Consider the following 18,068-nt stretch of genomic DNA (forward strand, 5'->3'; position numbering starts at 1 on the left):
CCTGACTTGGAGGAACCATGGTCCTCTGGAGCTAAAGCATATTACTTTAGAGCCTGTTCTTTTCAAAAAAAGACACTGTCATATATGTTAAATGTTATTCACTAGAGAATAAACTGCCTCCTTATAATTAATTTCAACAAGCCCAAATTACAAGTGAGTATTTCTGAAGATTCTGAATGCTAGGAATGGGACACTATGCATAAAGGAAAAAGTAATAGCAAGAAAAGAAATTTTAAGAGCAATCACACATACATAGGAGTACCAAACTAAAATGCTGTTCACACGTAAACAATGTTCCTAACTGAAACAATAAAGTCGATTTTTCTTCTGCACAGATATTGTAGTGGTATGTGAATAAACCACATTCCCCATTTCATCACCTCCACCTCTGCTTTACTCTACTTTTTCACTTCCTTTTCCACTGCAAAGCAAAAAATAATTATCTACATTTTTAATTTCCTTCATAGTTCAGCCACACCCTATCATCTTCGCTGACATGGCTTACATATGTTGACACCTGCCTTTATTACTAGTTTGTCAAAATTTTAACAATCAATTTTATATTTTTCCTTGACACCTCTGACAAATCTGCACAGACAGTGAAGCTTTCTCAAATCTCTCCTTACAACCCACCTCTGTCATTATACAGGTTGAACCTCTCTAGTCTGGCACTCTCTCATCCAGCAACATTCGTAATCTGGCATGATTTTAGTTAGCCAGATATCCACTTATCACGGATGTGGCCAAGTTTCCCCTGATCCTATTAAGTTTGTTTACAAGCTCAGTCCTGGCTCTCAATGTTCTGTGCTCTTATTTAGCTCTAATTTTCCTCTAAATGTCTTCTAAAAACCAGTAAGCAGTGGAAGTGTTGATAATGCTGCTAGACAACATTGACCTCCCATGGTTCAGCAAATTCTCTCATTCAGTACCAGTCAGTTCCCAAGGGAGCTGGACTAAGAAAGGTCCAATTTATATCTACAAAACAGTTGGAAATGGCTTGGCAGCTGGCATGCTACCTATAAACAATATTTACTACATTACAGTAAATATTACAAATATTTGTCTCATATTTACCTCAATACAAATATTAAATATTGTTGGAAGATGACATAGAATGATAGAAATATGGGGTTGGGAGGGATGTCTAAAAATCAAGTCCACCCCCTATCCCCTATGCTGATGCATGATCAAGTAAACCTAAACCATTCCGGCCAGGTATTTGTCTAACCTAACCTCAGAACTTTCACTGAAGAGAATTCCACAACCTCGTGCGGAATCTCTTCCAGAACTGAACTATCAATAAAAACTTTCTCTTAATACCTAACTTACATCTCCCTTGCTGCAGATTAAGCCTGTTAATTGCTGTGCTACCTTCAGTGGAGATGGAGACCAACTGATTACCCTCCCCACACACACACACGAGGGTTGCCAGCTGTCTGGTTTTTGATTGGAACGACCAGTCAAAAAGGAACCCTGCCAGCTCCAGTTAGCACTGCCGACTTGGCTGTTAAAAGTCGGGTTGGTAGTGCTATGTGGCTAAGCCATGCTAATCCCCCTACCTGTCCTGATTCTGCACTGTGCCTAGAAGTGGTCAGCAGAAGGAGGTACTGCAGATAATGGGAGCTGTGGGGGCAATGCTTGCAGGCAAGTGCACTACACAGAGCCTCCTGCCCCCCACTCCCACCTAGGAGCTGGAACTGCTGGCTGCTTCTTGGGTGCAGTGCAAACTGACTGGGTACTGACGTAAGCCTGAAACCCAACCCCAAAACCCAAGCCTCAGTCTCACTCCAGCCTGGAGCCTCCTACTAAACTCCAACCCCCTCATCCTTGGACCCACTCTAGAGCCTACAGCCCAACTCCCCGTCTCACCTCCTACCCAGCTCCTGCACCCCAAATCCCTTGGCCCCACCCACCCATCTTGATTCATCCTCCTGCAGCTCATGCTCCTCATTTCTGTCCTCACCACAGAGCCCACACCCCCAACCAGAAACCTGACCCTCTCCCCTACTTCAACCCCCATGCCCCAACCCAGAGCTCCCTTCTGTACCCTGAACTCCTCATTTCTGGCCCTATCTTGAAGCCTGCACCCCCATTAAACTCCTCAATCCCTTTCATACCCTGACCACTTTCCCCAGCCCAGTGTATGATTGGATATAGGTACTGGATCTGCATCCAGCTCCTTTAATAAAGAATTTAATACTAACCAGAAACACTTTTTCTCAAAATTTTCTTCCCATACTACTGGCTCTGACTTATTCAGATGGTCTGCACAGGATGAGAGTTCCCAACACAAAAGGATAAGGAAACCAAACCCCACAGAAAACAAATGCCATGGGTCCACACCTCCCAGAGGCCATGCCATCCTCCATTTCTTGCCCAAGGCCACTTCACCACCCACTAAGTTCTCCATCCCTGGATGGCTTGCGCTTTCCCACCACACATACTTTCACTGGGCTGGAGTAGGGAGCTGGGGTACAAGAGGAGATGAGGGTTCTAACAGGGATGTGGGCTTCTGAAGTGGGGTCAGAAATAAAGGGGGTTATTTTTCTTTTTTTTTCTTTTTCTTCTGGTGCGCAAGAGAGACACTAATGTTTCTAAGCTTAGCTACAGAGGTTTTCTTTAAGCTTTTTTTTTTTTTTTAAAGGCCCCTAGAATTACTGATCTCTGATTCAGCTCCACTAGGAGATAACATGTAACATAGAAATAATAAACTTGACCCACTGACATTCCTCAGCAATTGTCAAAACCGAAACAAAGCTAGTAATGCTAGTCTTTATTTTCTTAATCTAACTAAAGCAAACTCAATGTTCATCTTTTTCTTCTTCTTTGTTAGTGTTGACACATTCACTGTCAGCTAATAAGTTTGGATATTTCATAATACATATTTTAAACAGTTTTTAACAATGTTTTCTTCACATTTAACAACTGTTTGAAAAATGGTTGATATCAGAATCAGTTAGTTTACATTTCTTCCAGTTGTACCGATAGAGGGAAAAGCCCTCTGATTACACCAGATTTGGGGGCAGGAGGGGTGTTAAACTAACATTAATTAAGAATAAAGAGTAAATGCAAGTCTATACCTGCTACTCACTAAAATCGTGAGAAGAATATGTTTCTTCATGTTTAAAGTAACTGTGCTGATTTAGCAGTTTTCTTCGAACCATTAGAGATTACTAAACATCTTCATATTAGTGTTATATACACTCCTCCAGAAGGCAAAAACCCTTTCAATCATAATCAGAGGAACAAAAGGTGGAATACAGGAAAGCTATTTCAATTTAACCTTATGGATACTCCCTATAAAGACTTTACAAAAAATCTTTTGAAAAGATGGCTTTTACTGGTAACCAGGTAGTGAGAAAACAATAAGAGCTATGAAATAAACAAACAGAAGTAGGTGACATGTGACTCTCACTACTTGGTTACCAGTAAAAGCCATCTTATCAAAAGATTTTTTGTAAAGTCTTTATAGGGAGTTATCCATAAGGTTACACTGAAATAGCCCTCCTCTATTCTACCTTTGTTCCTCTGATTATGATATAAAGGGTTCTTGCCTTCTAGAGGAGTGAATGTAACATATATATAAAATCACTGGGTTTTACTATTTTTTTCAACAGGATTGGAACCAAGTATTTTATTGGTACCAGGTTTGTAGCTCTCTGTCTGTAAGGACAAACAAGCATAGTCCTATGAATACAAATAGAGTCAGCAAGAGAGAAAAAAAAACACATTTTAGAAACTTCCAAAACAATCTACAATGTCTTTTCCATAAGCCAAGGTACAATGTCACAAAATTCACCACGCTAAGAATAAAATGGTCTTTTCTCAGCAGAAAGTTTAGATTCTCTGCTCCCTGGGAAGCTTCTATTTGTGACGGTCCCTGAGATACTGAACTTTAAACACATCCCTCCTCCAGAACTGAATATCCTTCCATCCTGACCATCAAACAATTCTGTACATCTAAGGAGAAAGAGAACATCTTTTTCTAGCACGTAGTTTTTATTAAAGATGGATATTGAAAGGTTTTTTCAGTTTACCTATATATGACACAAATCTTAGCAAACACATACACTAGCTCTCTGTATTTACTAACAAATCTTTTCCTAGAAAACACAGCATGTTTACATTTTCCATTTCCTTAGGAAGGCAGGTCAACTACTGTGATAGTGGGTTATACCTTTAAACATCTGATAGATGTAGATTATCCTAATTTGAGTTGCAACATCGTTTAACTGTATGTGAGTTTCATCTGCCGTAAGGTGTCCACTAAATGTAAATTCTCACATTAAATTAGTGTTAAATAGAAAAGTTCCCAAAGCTACTGTTGCTTTTCAGTTCTGGTTGGAAATAAAATGCATTTGTATTCAGAGATTCAATTGTTTTATCTGCAGAGACAAACATAAGACTGTTTTCCATTATTTGAAAACTAACACAGGCATCAGTAAGGGACAGACTGTTAACTTCTTCCTTGCACTGATGAACAGTTAATTACCTGAGTAAGCCTATTCACTCCAACGTGATTACACGGGTGAGACACTGCTCACCAATGAGAGTAACAGATTCTCAGTCTTCTTAAATGCTTAGTTCCATTGCCTTACTTAAAGATGTTTCCTAGGAATGTAATTAAACTCATAAGTTTGGGGTTTTCTAAAAACATTTCTCGGGCGTTTTTCACAAAATTTCATTGCTGTAAGATGCATAACGTATGTTTCAAACAGTAATGTTTTGATGAGTGAACATAGCTATTTGCATTATGAATCTGCATTGTGAATTATGGTCTGGAGTTAAACATCAGCAACTAAATATTGAACTTTTTAGTACTTCCCAAAATTCATTTCTTTAATTTTTTCCACAGGTTTGCATTCTTGTGAGTCTTCTAGCCCTTGACACACTTTTATTCTGTTGAGAAATAGAAAGTAACATTGTCTCTATGTGTTTGAGAGCTTGCGGGAAGGTAAGAATCAGTCAACAGATTTTTTAAACACGTTGGCACAGTTGTGCCAAATCTTATATTCCTGGGGCATATAGCCTCATGCAATGATGATTCTGTATGTCAGGCTAGTAGATATTCCCAAACAAACAAACAAACAAACAAAACCACATTGTTAGTTTTCAGTTACAATTATTGGAATTCACCTTCCTCCACAGGCACTAAAACTTTGTCTTTAAACATCCCATCCATGCTCCCTTTCTCGGCTGCAACTTCCTCCTTTCCGGAGTCCAGATTCCATGTCCTCCCAAGCAACAGCAGCAATCCACAACTTGTTTATATAAGAATTTCCAAATTATGTTAAATCATCATAAAAGATTTTTCAAAAGATCCCGCGGAGTGGCTATACACAAAAAACACTCTCTCGAAAGTAAACTGAAAGAATGCAGCATTCCCTTTGAAATTGCTCTTCCTTTCCTGTTTCAGGACGCACGCACCCTTTCGAAGCAAATGTGTGTAGACACTTCGCAGGCCCTTTTCTTTGAAAGAGCAGTCCTCATGGGGCCTGATTTTTCGATCTCTGGCCCATGCTTTGGAAAGACCGAGGGCTGTGTGAACGCTCTCTTTCAAAAGAGAAAGGCTTCTTTCGAAAGATCTCTGTAGTGTAGAGGTAGCCCATGAGTCACAGGAGGTTTGTCAGGGTAAGCACTGTGGCCTGTATCCACAAAGATACTTGGGCACCTATAACCTGCTCCACAAAGGACTCAGGTGTCTTAGAATGAGAGCCACAAACCACCCCAGCAGGCTAGGTGGGGTCCTGCCTAAGCCAGCCAACGTGAGAAGCTGATGTGTGCAGGGGTAGGGATGCTAGACCCCTCTCCTTCACCTACAGAGATCAGCATCTATGTCTAGGCTGCAAGGAGGCACCCAGAAGTGAAAGTAAGCCAGTGTGCAAGAAGCCAGTGGACCGGGGCAGCGGGCTGCAGGGAAAGGGGTAGGGCGCTCCTACAGGCAGTCAGGCAGGTTAGTTAAAGGGGCTGGCAGGGGACACACATATCAGTCCGCGTGTGTTGCTTTGCATCTGCTGTGACTAGGGAGTGAGGGGAAAGTGCAGAGCCTGTTGCATTCTTCTCCCTCCCAGATGCCCAGGGGAGGAGCAGAGGAGGAATGAAGGAGGGTCTGCACATTTCCCTCAGTCCCTAGTCACAGGAAACGTGAAGCAACACAGAGACTGGTATGTTTGATTGCAGCCCCCACCTCCTCAAAATGATGCCCTTGTCCCTCACACTCACGCAGCCCCCTGCCCTGAATCCTGCACCCCTCAACCTCTTCTCTGAGCCCCTCCTCACACCCTCTGCCCTTAGCTCCTTTTCCTATCCCCAAGCCCTTGGTCTGAGTCCTCCTCATTCCCCAGCTCCCTACCCAGAACCCCTCCTCATCCCTGCACCCTCAGCCCCTCATACACTTCAACCCTATGAGTCCTGGACACCCAGTCCCTGTCCTAACTCTGCACCCCCGACTCCAACACTCTGCTGTGAGCCCCCTGCACTCTACCCCACACTTACAGGTACTCTTGTATCAGAAAATCCCTGCCTTCCCCACTCCAAGTAGGTGGGTTGTGACAGGACAGTACCTGTAAAAGAATTAAGTTACTTTCACCCCTGCTTGCCATCAGTGAATGTGAATCTTCACAGGGAGATTCACACGAGCAGGTCTCAAGCTAGTGTACTGAGTAGAGAATGGACCATGCAGCTCAGGAGACAGCTCATTCTCCAACTTGTGCCCTCTGTATTGCCTCCATTCAGTGGATGATGGTGGATTCATACTTGATTTGGCCATGGGGCCAAAAAAAACCCCAAAAACAAACAAAAGCCAACAACTTTGTACCACAACAAAAATTCCCAGAGAGATTATTTAATTAGGGACACGATCAAGTCAAACCGTACTACAGTCAGGATGAAAGTTCACAGACAAATGAAACTACAGATCAGATTTTAATTCCCTGTGTACCAAGCCATTTTAAATAAAATCATGACAACTATCTGTACCAACTAAAAGCTGTTGGTTAAATTTTGGGATGTTTATATTGCATGCCTCAATATGTTCATCTTTCAAATGCATTCATGAGTTAATTTTGAATTAGAAACACGTTAACGAATCTACATTCCTTTATCATAAAAAGGCTGGAAAATAGGAAATGAAAAGTTTGTGGGCAGGGTAGGCAAACCACTGGAAGCTACAAAAGTATATTCCTTTTAGAAAGTGATTCTTTTCAAAACAAAATCTGATCATCATTAATAGACATAATTATAACAGACTGTTTAAACCTTAATGATGTTGCTCTGAGGTAATCTGTCTTTATAATGCTATTCCCTGGAATGAGCTAAATTGCCTCCACAGTGTGATGAAGTGAAATACAGCTGAGAAAACATAATCAATCAAATAAAAGTAAGTCTACCCTCTCAGTCTTGAAGTAAGCCATTACAAAGATCTACAACTCATGTATCCTAATTTACAGAGAACAGAAGGCCTGTGTTGGAAAGCAGTAATATCCGCACACAAGAAGTACAGTGCTGGTGTCTCTCGATGGTGCATGCAAATTCAATTATGAGGTACAGTACTTTTATTTTGAGAGCAGGCAAGAAAATCATGCACATGGTGCACCAGCTCTTGCAACCTTGCATTTGAAATGGAATTACTAATCTCTCTAAAGGTAGGGGGAAGGGACAAAGGTATTTTGCCTGGTTCCCTTTCACTTAGGCACACAGAGACTGTATTCATGAAGACAGAACTCTGTGATTTCCTTGTTAATGAAGTACAGGTGTCTTCAGTTAAATATTTTTTGTTTCTTTTTTTGGAAAAGAATGTTTAAAAGAAACAGGATTAATTCTACAACCTTCTCCCGCTCTGCTATATTCAGACGTTAGCAATACAATAATCACATACATGTATACTATACCATGTGACTTAGTTGCTCCATCTCACTACATATGTAATTAATAGTAAACAATCCATATGCTAAAACTTGTTCGCATAAAATATGCAGCATATTTGCATGAACAATTAATTTATTGAACTCAGGACTTGTTTGTGAACAGCTTCCAGGCAGAAAAAAGGGCTAAATATAGTGAAATATTAATTGAGAACAAATTATCCAACCACCTCTACTGATACCCAAGTTAAAGTTATTTTGCTTTGCTTATTAAAACTTCAGTATCTTTTCTCTGTTTCAGCTATTTTGTCTCCAGGGACTGAAGTAATATTTAGGTGTAACTGCTTATTTGCAGAAAGCAAGTATCAGTTGACATTTTTCTTCATATTGTATGTTTTCTGAAAAATCATCAGATCTATGACGTTTAGAATTCTGACATCAAATAACATCTAAGTCACCGATTTTCTGTTTTACAATTATTTATGCTGGCAGCTCGCTTTAACTCTAATGTACAAAAGCAGCATGTTGAGTATCTAATCTAGAAAACTCCTGAGGAAATTCTGAAGCAAAAAATTAAAAATTTTCTGCACCACAAATAATGATTCTGCACACAATATTTTAAAATTCTGAAAATTGCGCATGTCAGTAAATAAATATGAAGACTTCAGCATGACTGTGGGGAGTGCAGGTCACTGACTGCACAATGGAAGATCACCCTGCCACCTCCTTGGGATACGGACTCAGCCATAAGGCTGACACAGCAAAAAGATATGAGTCTGCCCCAGAAAAATCGATGGGGTCCTGCCCATCTATGCCAGGCACACCAGGTGTTTGCAAGCAAGCTCAGCCCTTCACAATCCAAGCATTGAGGGGCCTAGTGCAGGGGACAGCAAGTTGTGGAGTAAGATGGTTCTCAGTGAAGGATCATATGCAGTGGGGTGGAGCTTATAATCTGGATGCAGAAGATGAAGTTTGGCGGTTGGGTGGATAAGGAACAGCTCCCTGTACAGTGACCCCCCCACCCATGGCTGAGGAACAATGGGGGCAGAAAGCAGATGTGTACTACCTGCAGACTGGGAGAAGTTTCTGGAGGTGAGTCTGACTTAGTTCTGGCCAGTCCATGCAGAAGCATACAACTACATCATCTCCAACCCCGTCAGAACTAGCAGCTGAGCCTGATGCAGGGTACCTGCTACTGACCTGGGGCGGGGTGGGAGGGATAAGGGGACAGTGAGGGTATACAGGAAGCTTAGAAGGAGAGGAGCAGTGTGGGACTCTGAAGAAGGATTCTGGGTGAAGATGGGTGAGGCTTGGCAAGCAGGTCTGGGTATGGGAAAGGGTCCAGATGCCCAGCAACTGGGCAGATGAAGGTCAGGGAGGGGCACATGACCACTCTTCCAGCTTCCCTGTCAGAAAGCCCCCTTTTTTTTTTTGGCAGAGAAGCAAAGAAATCTGTGAGGGACATGAATTCTGTGCTCATACAGCGCTGCAGAACTCCTACAGGTGTACAAAACCCAGGTCAAATCATATAAAACCCATTAAATATAATTCATTAAAATGTTATGATTTGAAATATGTCTCACAGCCCAGAACAAATGTCACGGTTCACTTGTATTTGGTGTGGAGCAACGAAGGGTCCTGTGGCACCTTATAGACTAACAGAAAAGTTTAGAGCATGAGCTTTCGTGAGTTAACTCACTTCTTCAGATGCTGGAGCATCTGAAGAAGTGAGTTAACTCATGAAAGCTCATGCTCTAAACTTTTCTGTTAGTCTATAAGGTGCCACAGGACCCTTCGTTGCTCTACAGATCCAGACTAACACGGCTACCCCTCTGATACTTGTATTTGGTGTGTGTTGAACATTAAGATATGATATTAGTCCCACAAAAGTTACCTTCTTTTTTTATTAACATCAATTACACACTATAGGCAAATGTTACATTATCTTGTAAAGCCAACAATGTGTTCTAGTGAGGCCCATTTAACCTCTGCTATTAAAGAATTAGTGTTACTGAGGATGGGTGTCCAAGTATATTCTGCTGTGCTTCTGGCAAAAGAATCAGATATACTAATTCAATGTGAAATAAAATCCTGGATCATTAACTTAATTAGAACTGCTACTCAATTAACAATTGCTAGTGACCTGAGGCGCTGCAGTTTTCTGGTGGGAGGCAGGGGGGGAGTCACAAAAAGGATCACATCAATGTCTTCTGTATTAAGAAATTTCTTGTGCTGAACATATGTTAGCTGCCAGAGCTGTTCTTTAAATGAAATCGCTGAACCCCATTCTGGAATCTACCAATGTTTTCTTTTTCATGTGTATCAGACTTTTAAAAACAAACTAAGCTCACTTTATTATTTACAAACAAGTTACTTATTAGCCTGGTACAGCACACACTATCAAATTGTAATACCACACTGACCCTAACTTAACAAATGTCTCCCCACTCCCTTTTTAGCTACTTAGTGCAGGGTTTATCTTGGGTACTCCAAGTTTCCCCACTCTTAAAAACTACTTGATTACAAAATCAGACATAAAAATATAGAAGTGTCACAAAATACTATTACTGGAAAACGTACTTTCTCATTTCCCACCTATAATTGTAAAACAAATCAAGTGAATATTTTACTTACATTTCAGTGTTTAGGATACAGTGCAATATAAGAAAGTTATTGTGTGAGATTTTATTCTGAGCAGACTTGGCTAGAGCATTTTATGTGGCCTGTGGTAAAACTAAGCAAATATCTAGATGAGTTGATGTGCCTCCTGGAAGACCTCTGAATATGCCCCTGGGTATGCCTACGCCTACTTGAGAACTCCGACTAATAGCACGGAAACCCTATTATGATACTCCCATGTTATAGTAAACTCCTTTTTATCTGGTATTCATTATATTGGAACTCTCAATTAACTGGCACCAGCCCGTGCCAGCTCTGCCAGGGTTCTCCTAACTGAAACTGCCCTCAGCCTGGGGCTGGAGCTGCTAGCTCTCAGCCCCTGGGCTGCCTGAGCTCCTCTGGCCCCACCAGAGTTCCACTCCCCGGCCCAGCTGCCAGAAGAGCTCTGCTCCCTGGCAGGGTTCCTTGTGCCATGCGGCTGCCGGCAGAGCCCCATGCCCTAGCACAGCCCTGGTGCCAGAAGAGCCGGAGGTCACTGGCAGAGCTCCGTGACCCAGGCCGCCAGCACAGCCCTGGGTGCTGACAGGCCACAGCCACCGGCAGAGCTCAATGCACTGGTGTTGCCACGCACCACAGCAGAGCCCAAGGCTGCCAGCAGAGATCTGCAACCCCATGGAGTTCTCCCAGCCCTGGGACTTCCCCTTACCTGGTGCCCCAGCCAGCTCCTAGCTGCAGGGCTGGCAGGGTCCCCTACTTCCTGGCCAGGGATCCCCACCCACTTCTCTATTTAGCAGCATTTTTTAATATCCGGCAACCTCCCGGTTCTGGGGTTGCCGGATATATAAGAATTTATTGTACATCTGTCTAGTTCCCAACGAATGGTGAACTGGGCACAATAACTCCACCTATCATGACCATCAACAGACTCTGTCTTTCTTTGGTTTCAAAGATTGTCATTAGACAAAGAATTTATATTGGCTTAGTAAATGTAGTGCCAAGTATCATATGTTAATGAAAGCCACTAATGGGATGCCTAGCATGTCACGCTTGAACTTAAAGGATTAATTAACTCCATAATATGTATTTTACACGCAACTGCCCCCATTTGCACATCTAAGTATACATGAAATTTTTATTATATAAAACAATCATGGGATCTTCATGAGAGTGTCCAGTCTAGCTAATACAAATATATGTTTGTAAATGGTTTGTTTTCAATTTGTCAAATGTTTCAAAGTAGTAACAAATTTACATCCTTAAAGAAAAACCAAAGCTGGTTTTGAGTACACACCTCTCAGTACTCAAACACAAACAAAGCACTGATGCTCATGGTGTGCTTACACCTATATGATAAATCACATAGAAGAATCTTATTTTGGAAAGCCCACTGTGGCTCTGACTCAGGAAATTGCTTAAGCAATAATTTCAATGGGATATAAGCATGAAATTATAGTTAGGCATACACTTAAGTATGATCCTGAATTGGAACACTTCTCCTGTATTACACCATAAAAAGTTAAGTCACTGAAGACTGCCAGATAATCATGCCAAAATCATTTGAACTGGCATATTAAATAGTGCAAGGCAAGTGCTGATACTCAAGTGGGTCTCTATCCCTGAAAATTGTAAGGCTAAGCACATCTTCCTATTTTCACCTGAAGCCTGCGACTGTCTCTTCTCAGTGCTGAGGCTGTGGGATCTGTGCTCTGAACCTGTTGATGCTTCGCCTAAAATGACCAAAATGGCCTTTCTTCCCCCCGGGGAGGAGTGCGTTTAATCCTCCTCCAGCACTCTTCCTGTGCTGACTGGGCTAATGTACTGTATTTGTCCTACATACCATAGACACAGTAGACGCTGTAAATGAAGTCCTCAGTTGAAACTATTAAGGGCGCGATCCATAGTCTATGCAGACTGAAGGATGCCTACTACTACTACTACTACTACCAGTGCAGAGCAAAAATTCCTATTTACTGAAGTGAACTTCAGTGTGCTGCTTGAGAGAGATCTCAACTTTTTCTTTTTGGTGCTGCTGTGTTTGCACATTTTATAAATATTACAGGAAAATTCTCTGGTGTGATAAAAATATAACATACATATCATTGGCTAAAAAACAAAACACAGAGCAAACACACATACGCTTCTCTCCCTGATCACTTTGCTTTTATGTAGTTTTCTTCCTCCCCACTTCCAAGATCTGATCTCTTTTTGTTTTGTATGATTGTAAGAAATTTGGGGGCAGAGACTTTCTATCATGGATCTGCAGGGTGACATTTCCTTGAGAACAGAACAAAAAGACATTTTTATCCTCCCCCTCTTTCACTCTAATTCCAGAAGAAGAAGATGATCATACCTGTATATCCAGTTTTACAAACACAGTTGAAGCTTCCTGGGAAGTTCTGGCAGACAGCACCATTTTTACAGGGGCTGGACAGGCACTCATTGATGTCTCTCTCACAGGCCATTCCAGTAAAACCATCTGGACAACTGCACGAGAATCCTCCCACCAAGTTGTGGCAAGTCCCATCATTGTGGCAAGGGCATGGAAGACATTCATCAATGTCAGTTTCACACAAATTACCATCATACCCTGGCATGCACCGACACACGAAGGGCTGCAGAGGTTCATTCGCCATAATGATGACTGGAATACTCTCATGGCTCTTTAAAACAGGTTTCACAGCTAGCCTTCTCAAGCAGCTTCCTCCGTTTTGACATGGGCTTTGTACACAAGAATCATGATCCACAGACTCTATCCGTACTCCACTCTGACGGAAAAGGATTTCTTTGATGCTCTCAAAGAAGGTAGCCACACCACTGGGATTCACATATTGATTGTTGTTCCGTTTCACAGCTGCCATCAGGTAGGTTCTATTACTCTCTTCATAAACACCATAGAGCTGCACAGCAGTTCCTAATCCGGGTAACTGTGAACTGGCAATACGCAGGAAATGAAGGTAGTGATTGGTCAAAAAATCTCTCACCATTTGCACGTTTAGGCGAAGAAGAACACTGCTGTCAATTGTGGCATTACTGAATCCTGCAAAGAAAACCCGAACATTGCTAGTAACAGAATTGTGTAATCCATCATTGCTTAGGACTGTCAGATCAAATGTTCCATCTGTGGACCTTGCCTGAGAATTCAGATCACAAGTTCCCCCTGGAATATTAAAGAGGCTTGTAACACCTGAGGTGAGGGAACAATGGAAGCTGTCTAAAATATCGGGATCCTGGGGTTTCACACTGCCTAAAATTCCTCCTGGGAATAGGTTGCCATAATAGTGAACGAAGATCTCTACTGTTCTAGGCTGCGATGGATTATCATTTTGGTCTATCACCTTTATTTGTACAGTTCCTGTGGAAGACATCTGAGGAATGCCAGAGTCTCTGGTAATCACTGACAAGTAGAAGTCACCTATTTGCTCTCTGTCAATTTCCCTAGTTGTGGTCAAAATTCCTGCAGTGCTAAGACTAAAGTAACTGGTTGCAGGGCCAGTGCTAACCAAGTAGTAGGTAAACGGGCCTTGATTTGGAGGGAGATCGGGATCTGTTGACTGAAGTGTCATCACATGAGTTCCTGCGCGGTTATTTTCCATTACTTCTCCCTGACTAGTGGACAAGGTAGGCCCATTATCGTTGATGTCTTCCAAAGATACCAATAAAGAGGCACTTCCTGTTGCTGAAGGTGTTCCTGAATCAATTGCTAACACAGTCAGGTTGTAGACAGGTAAAGTTTCTCTGTCCAACTCTACAGTTACAGTAACCTGTCCTGTTTGTGGATTGATTGAAAAGGCACCATTGTCATTGCCAGAACCAATAAAATAGGAGAATCTGCTCCAGCTTGGGACAGAGTCTGAATCAAAGGCACTTACAAACGTGACATGGGTCCCTGAAGGAACACCTTCACTGATCTGTACATTATAAACTTCTAGGCTAAACACTGGAGGATCATTAGCATCTAAGATAGTTATATTTACTATTACTTCATCTATATCTGCACCGCGAATGCTCCCAAAATTTTTTGCAAGAACTTTCAAAGAGATGCGTTCTTCCTTTTCTCTGTCAAGAGGTCCTGAAACATAAATCTGTCCACTCTTCTCATTGATCTGGAAACCTTTCTTTCTGCTACTGCCAAAGATAAGATAGTGGACTTCTCCATCAGTTCCCATATCACGGTCACTTGCAAAGACTTCTCCAACAACCATGCCTTTAGATGCTGCTTCAGAGATCTCAAAGTAGTAAAGTTTGGATACAAAACGTGGCACATACTCATTTGTTCCTTGCAACTGGATGTTGACACTAGCAAAACTGCATCGCTCTTCATCTGGAACATTAAAAGCTTTCACGGTTAGATGATAGCTTTGTTTGGTTTCATAGTCTAAAAACCCTTGAGTGGTAATAATTCCTGTGTTGGGATCAATGATAAAAAGGTCACTGTCTGAGGACTGAACTGCATAAGCAATTATGGCATTAGATCCAGAATCAGCATCAGTTGCTTTGAGACGGATAACAGTTGTCCCACTTGGTGCATTTTCTAATACACTAGGGAAGTAGTCTTCTGGGCTGAACACTGGAGAATTATCATTCACATCAATAACATTTACCGTGACACTGCAGTAACCTGTTCTAGCTACCCATCCTCCATCTGTAGCACTAACAATCATCTCATGATTTTGGCATAACTCATAATCAAGTGGTTTGGCTAGTGTTAATACCCCTGTAGATGTATTAATAGCAAAGATACCAGCCTCATTTCCTGAAGAAATATTATATGTGATTAGTCCATTTGTGGCAGCATCTCTATCCCGTGCTGAAACAGTTCTGACAACTGCTCCAACCACATGACTCTCAGGGATAGTAACACTTATATGGCTTTGTGAAAATTCAGGTGTATGGTAATTTTCCTCTGTGACAACAATTTGGACAGTGACCTCGGATGAGAGAGGTGGATTACCTTTGTCTTTTGCTTTTACTGTAAGTAGAAAGTTTTGGTTCAAATCAGTCAGCAGTGAGGATGCAACAGAAATCCAACCTGTAGTACTCTCCAACTTAAATTTATCAGCATTGTTTTCATTAGAAATGAAGTATTCAACTTCAGAATTCAGTCCAAAGTCCTTATCATCAACTGCAGTAACTTTAATTAATTTAGTACCAACTCTTACATTTTTAGTCACTGGGGTAAAATATTTATTAGCAACAAACTGTGGTGCATTGTCATTGCTATCTACTATGTTGATTGTGACTGTTGTCTCACTCAGCAAAGATGGACTGCCTCGGTCTGAAGACGTAACTATGAAGCTGTGCCGATTGATATTGATATTGCTGGAACCACTGGAATTTTGATACCTTAAATACTGCTTATTGAAAATCTCCCCTGTGGTAGCATTAATTCGAAAGAACTCAGACTGGGATTTTATGAAGTAGAAAACTTGGCCATTAGATCCTTCATCCGGATCTGTCGCTGAAACCTGTGTTACTTTTAATCCAACCTCAGTAAGCTCAGGACAATCTACGTAATAGGATGTTTTTGTGAATCGTGGGGCATTATCATTGATGTCAGTCACAAATATAGTCACATCTGTGCTTACAGTCCACCCAGAATCACGTGCAGAAATTCTGATTCTATAGCGGTCCACATCTTCCCTGTTTAAGTGCCGACTGATTGTAATGTCTCCAGTATTGGGGTTTATGGTAAATGGAAGACTTGTATCCCTTATGGAGTACCTGCTGATAGCATTCACGCCAATATCTTCATCGGAAGTTGTGACTCGTGTAACTGTGTAACCCAGAGGTGCATTTTCAGGCACCAGAGCACTGAATATCTGAGAAAACCTGGGAGCATTATCATTTTCATCTAAAATATTAATGATAACTTTTACTGTGGTGCTCTGAAGAGGGGTACCTCTGTCTGAAGCTTTTATGGTTAATGTGTAGCGAGCCAATTTTTCTCTGTCCAACGGTCTGACACTTCTAATTTCACCTGTGGCTTGATTAATACTGAAACTATTTTCTTTATTGCCATCAACTATTTCATAGTTCAACTGTCCATTTGGGCCACTGTCCTTGTCCACAGCAGTGAGAGTCAGAATTTTACGTGGTGAAAGGTTCTCCATGATTTCAGCAATGAACGGATCTCGCTCAAACTCTGGTGCGTTATCATTAACATCTACCACTGTTACTTCTAATTTCTCATAAGAGGAGAAAGGAGGAAAGCCCATGTCTCTGGCCTCAATCCAAACCACATATTTTTGTATTTCTTCAAAATCCAAAGGTTGTCTGATGGAGAATTGTCCTGTTAGTTGGTCAATTTGGAAGGTATTGCCAACGTTACCACTAGCGATGTAGTATGACAAGGAACCCCCTCTGGATGAAGACCCAGAAACTGTGGTGACCAGGGTACCAATTGCTTGATTTTCAGGAAAGATGAAAGTCTGTTGCTCAGCTTGAACTTGAGGGAAATCTGCTTTTTTAGCAAATCGCACAGTTACAGTTGTAGAGTCCGTTTTTGGATGCCGGCCACCATCTTTTACATGAACAGAAAAAGTCAGTTCAGAAGCTGCGGTGAGTCGGTCAGCAGCCATAATTGCACCCCTCATTGGATCAATGTGGAATTTTTCAGAATTCTTTCCCACGAGGGAGTAATGAAGCTCAGCGTTGGGCCCAGAATCAGCATCTGTGACTGTCACAGCAAACACAAAGGAACCTGCCAAGAAGAACAAAGAGGATAATTAATTTTGTGTAACAAAACTAGGACATTGGAAAGTAATTTTTCAGTGTGGAGCACTGGGAATTATGTACACTAGTCCTGTTGTTTTTCAGGGTAACCTCATGCTGTTCTGACAATTAAACCATTTTTTTTCCATAAGTATAAAGGGGAATATGAGCTATTAAGCCAAATTTTCAACCACTGCAGGTCTACTTGCATGCTCATACACAGAGATACAAAATACATGCATACCCCTACATCCACATTTGTGCTTGAAAATCAGGTAAGTGCATTCATAAAAATAGGTAAATACAGTACATGAATGTGCCAATAGTAGTCGTAGTAGGCATCCTTCAGTCTGCATAGACTATGGATCGCGCCCTTTAAAGTTTCAATTGAGGACTTCATTTACAGCGTCTATTGTGACTATGAAGACCCACACGAGAGTGACAGTCCTTGCTGCATCTCTTGCAGATGTGGTGGGTGTCTGGCAAGTCCTTATTGTGCTTTCTGTGTGCTCGCTTCTCCTCTGCTAGCTGTCTGATCTTCATCTCGCCCTTCTGAAGGCCCTTGTGTAACCCCTGCCTCCATCTGCTGAGGTCATCTGCTAGTTCTTCCCAGTTGTCCAGCTTGATGTCTACCTCTCTGAGGTCTCTCTTGCAGACATCTTTGTAGCACAACTGGGGGCGTCCGGGAGGTCTTCTGCCAGAGACTAGTCACCATACAGGATGTCTTTTGGAATCCTTCCATCATTCATCCTGTGGACGTGGCCAAGCCAGCGGAGTCGACGCTGCCTGAGGAGGGTGTGCATGGTTGGGATTCCAGCTTGCTCGAGGATGGCGGTGTTGGTCACTCTGTCCTTCCATGATATTCCAAGGATGCGC

General features: G+C 41.9%; 1 protein-coding gene across 1 annotated transcript in view; it reads right to left on the reverse strand.

The window, feature by feature from the left end:
* FAT4 (FAT atypical cadherin 4) overlaps nt 1–18,068 on the reverse strand; it is a 242,052-nt gene that overhangs the window by 35,950 nt on the left and 188,034 nt on the right. The window contains exon 9 of the mRNA XM_074993335.1: nt 12,832–17,181. Within this exon, the coding sequence (XP_074849436.1) occupies nt 12,832–17,181 (4,350 nt within the window). The remainder of the gene's footprint in view (nt 1–12,831; nt 17,182–18,068) is intronic.

This window comes from Carettochelys insculpta, chromosome 4, assembly GCF_033958435.1.
Source record: "Carettochelys insculpta isolate YL-2023 chromosome 4, ASM3395843v1, whole genome shotgun sequence".
NCBI lineage: Eukaryota > Metazoa > Chordata > Testudines > Carettochelyidae > Carettochelys > Carettochelys insculpta.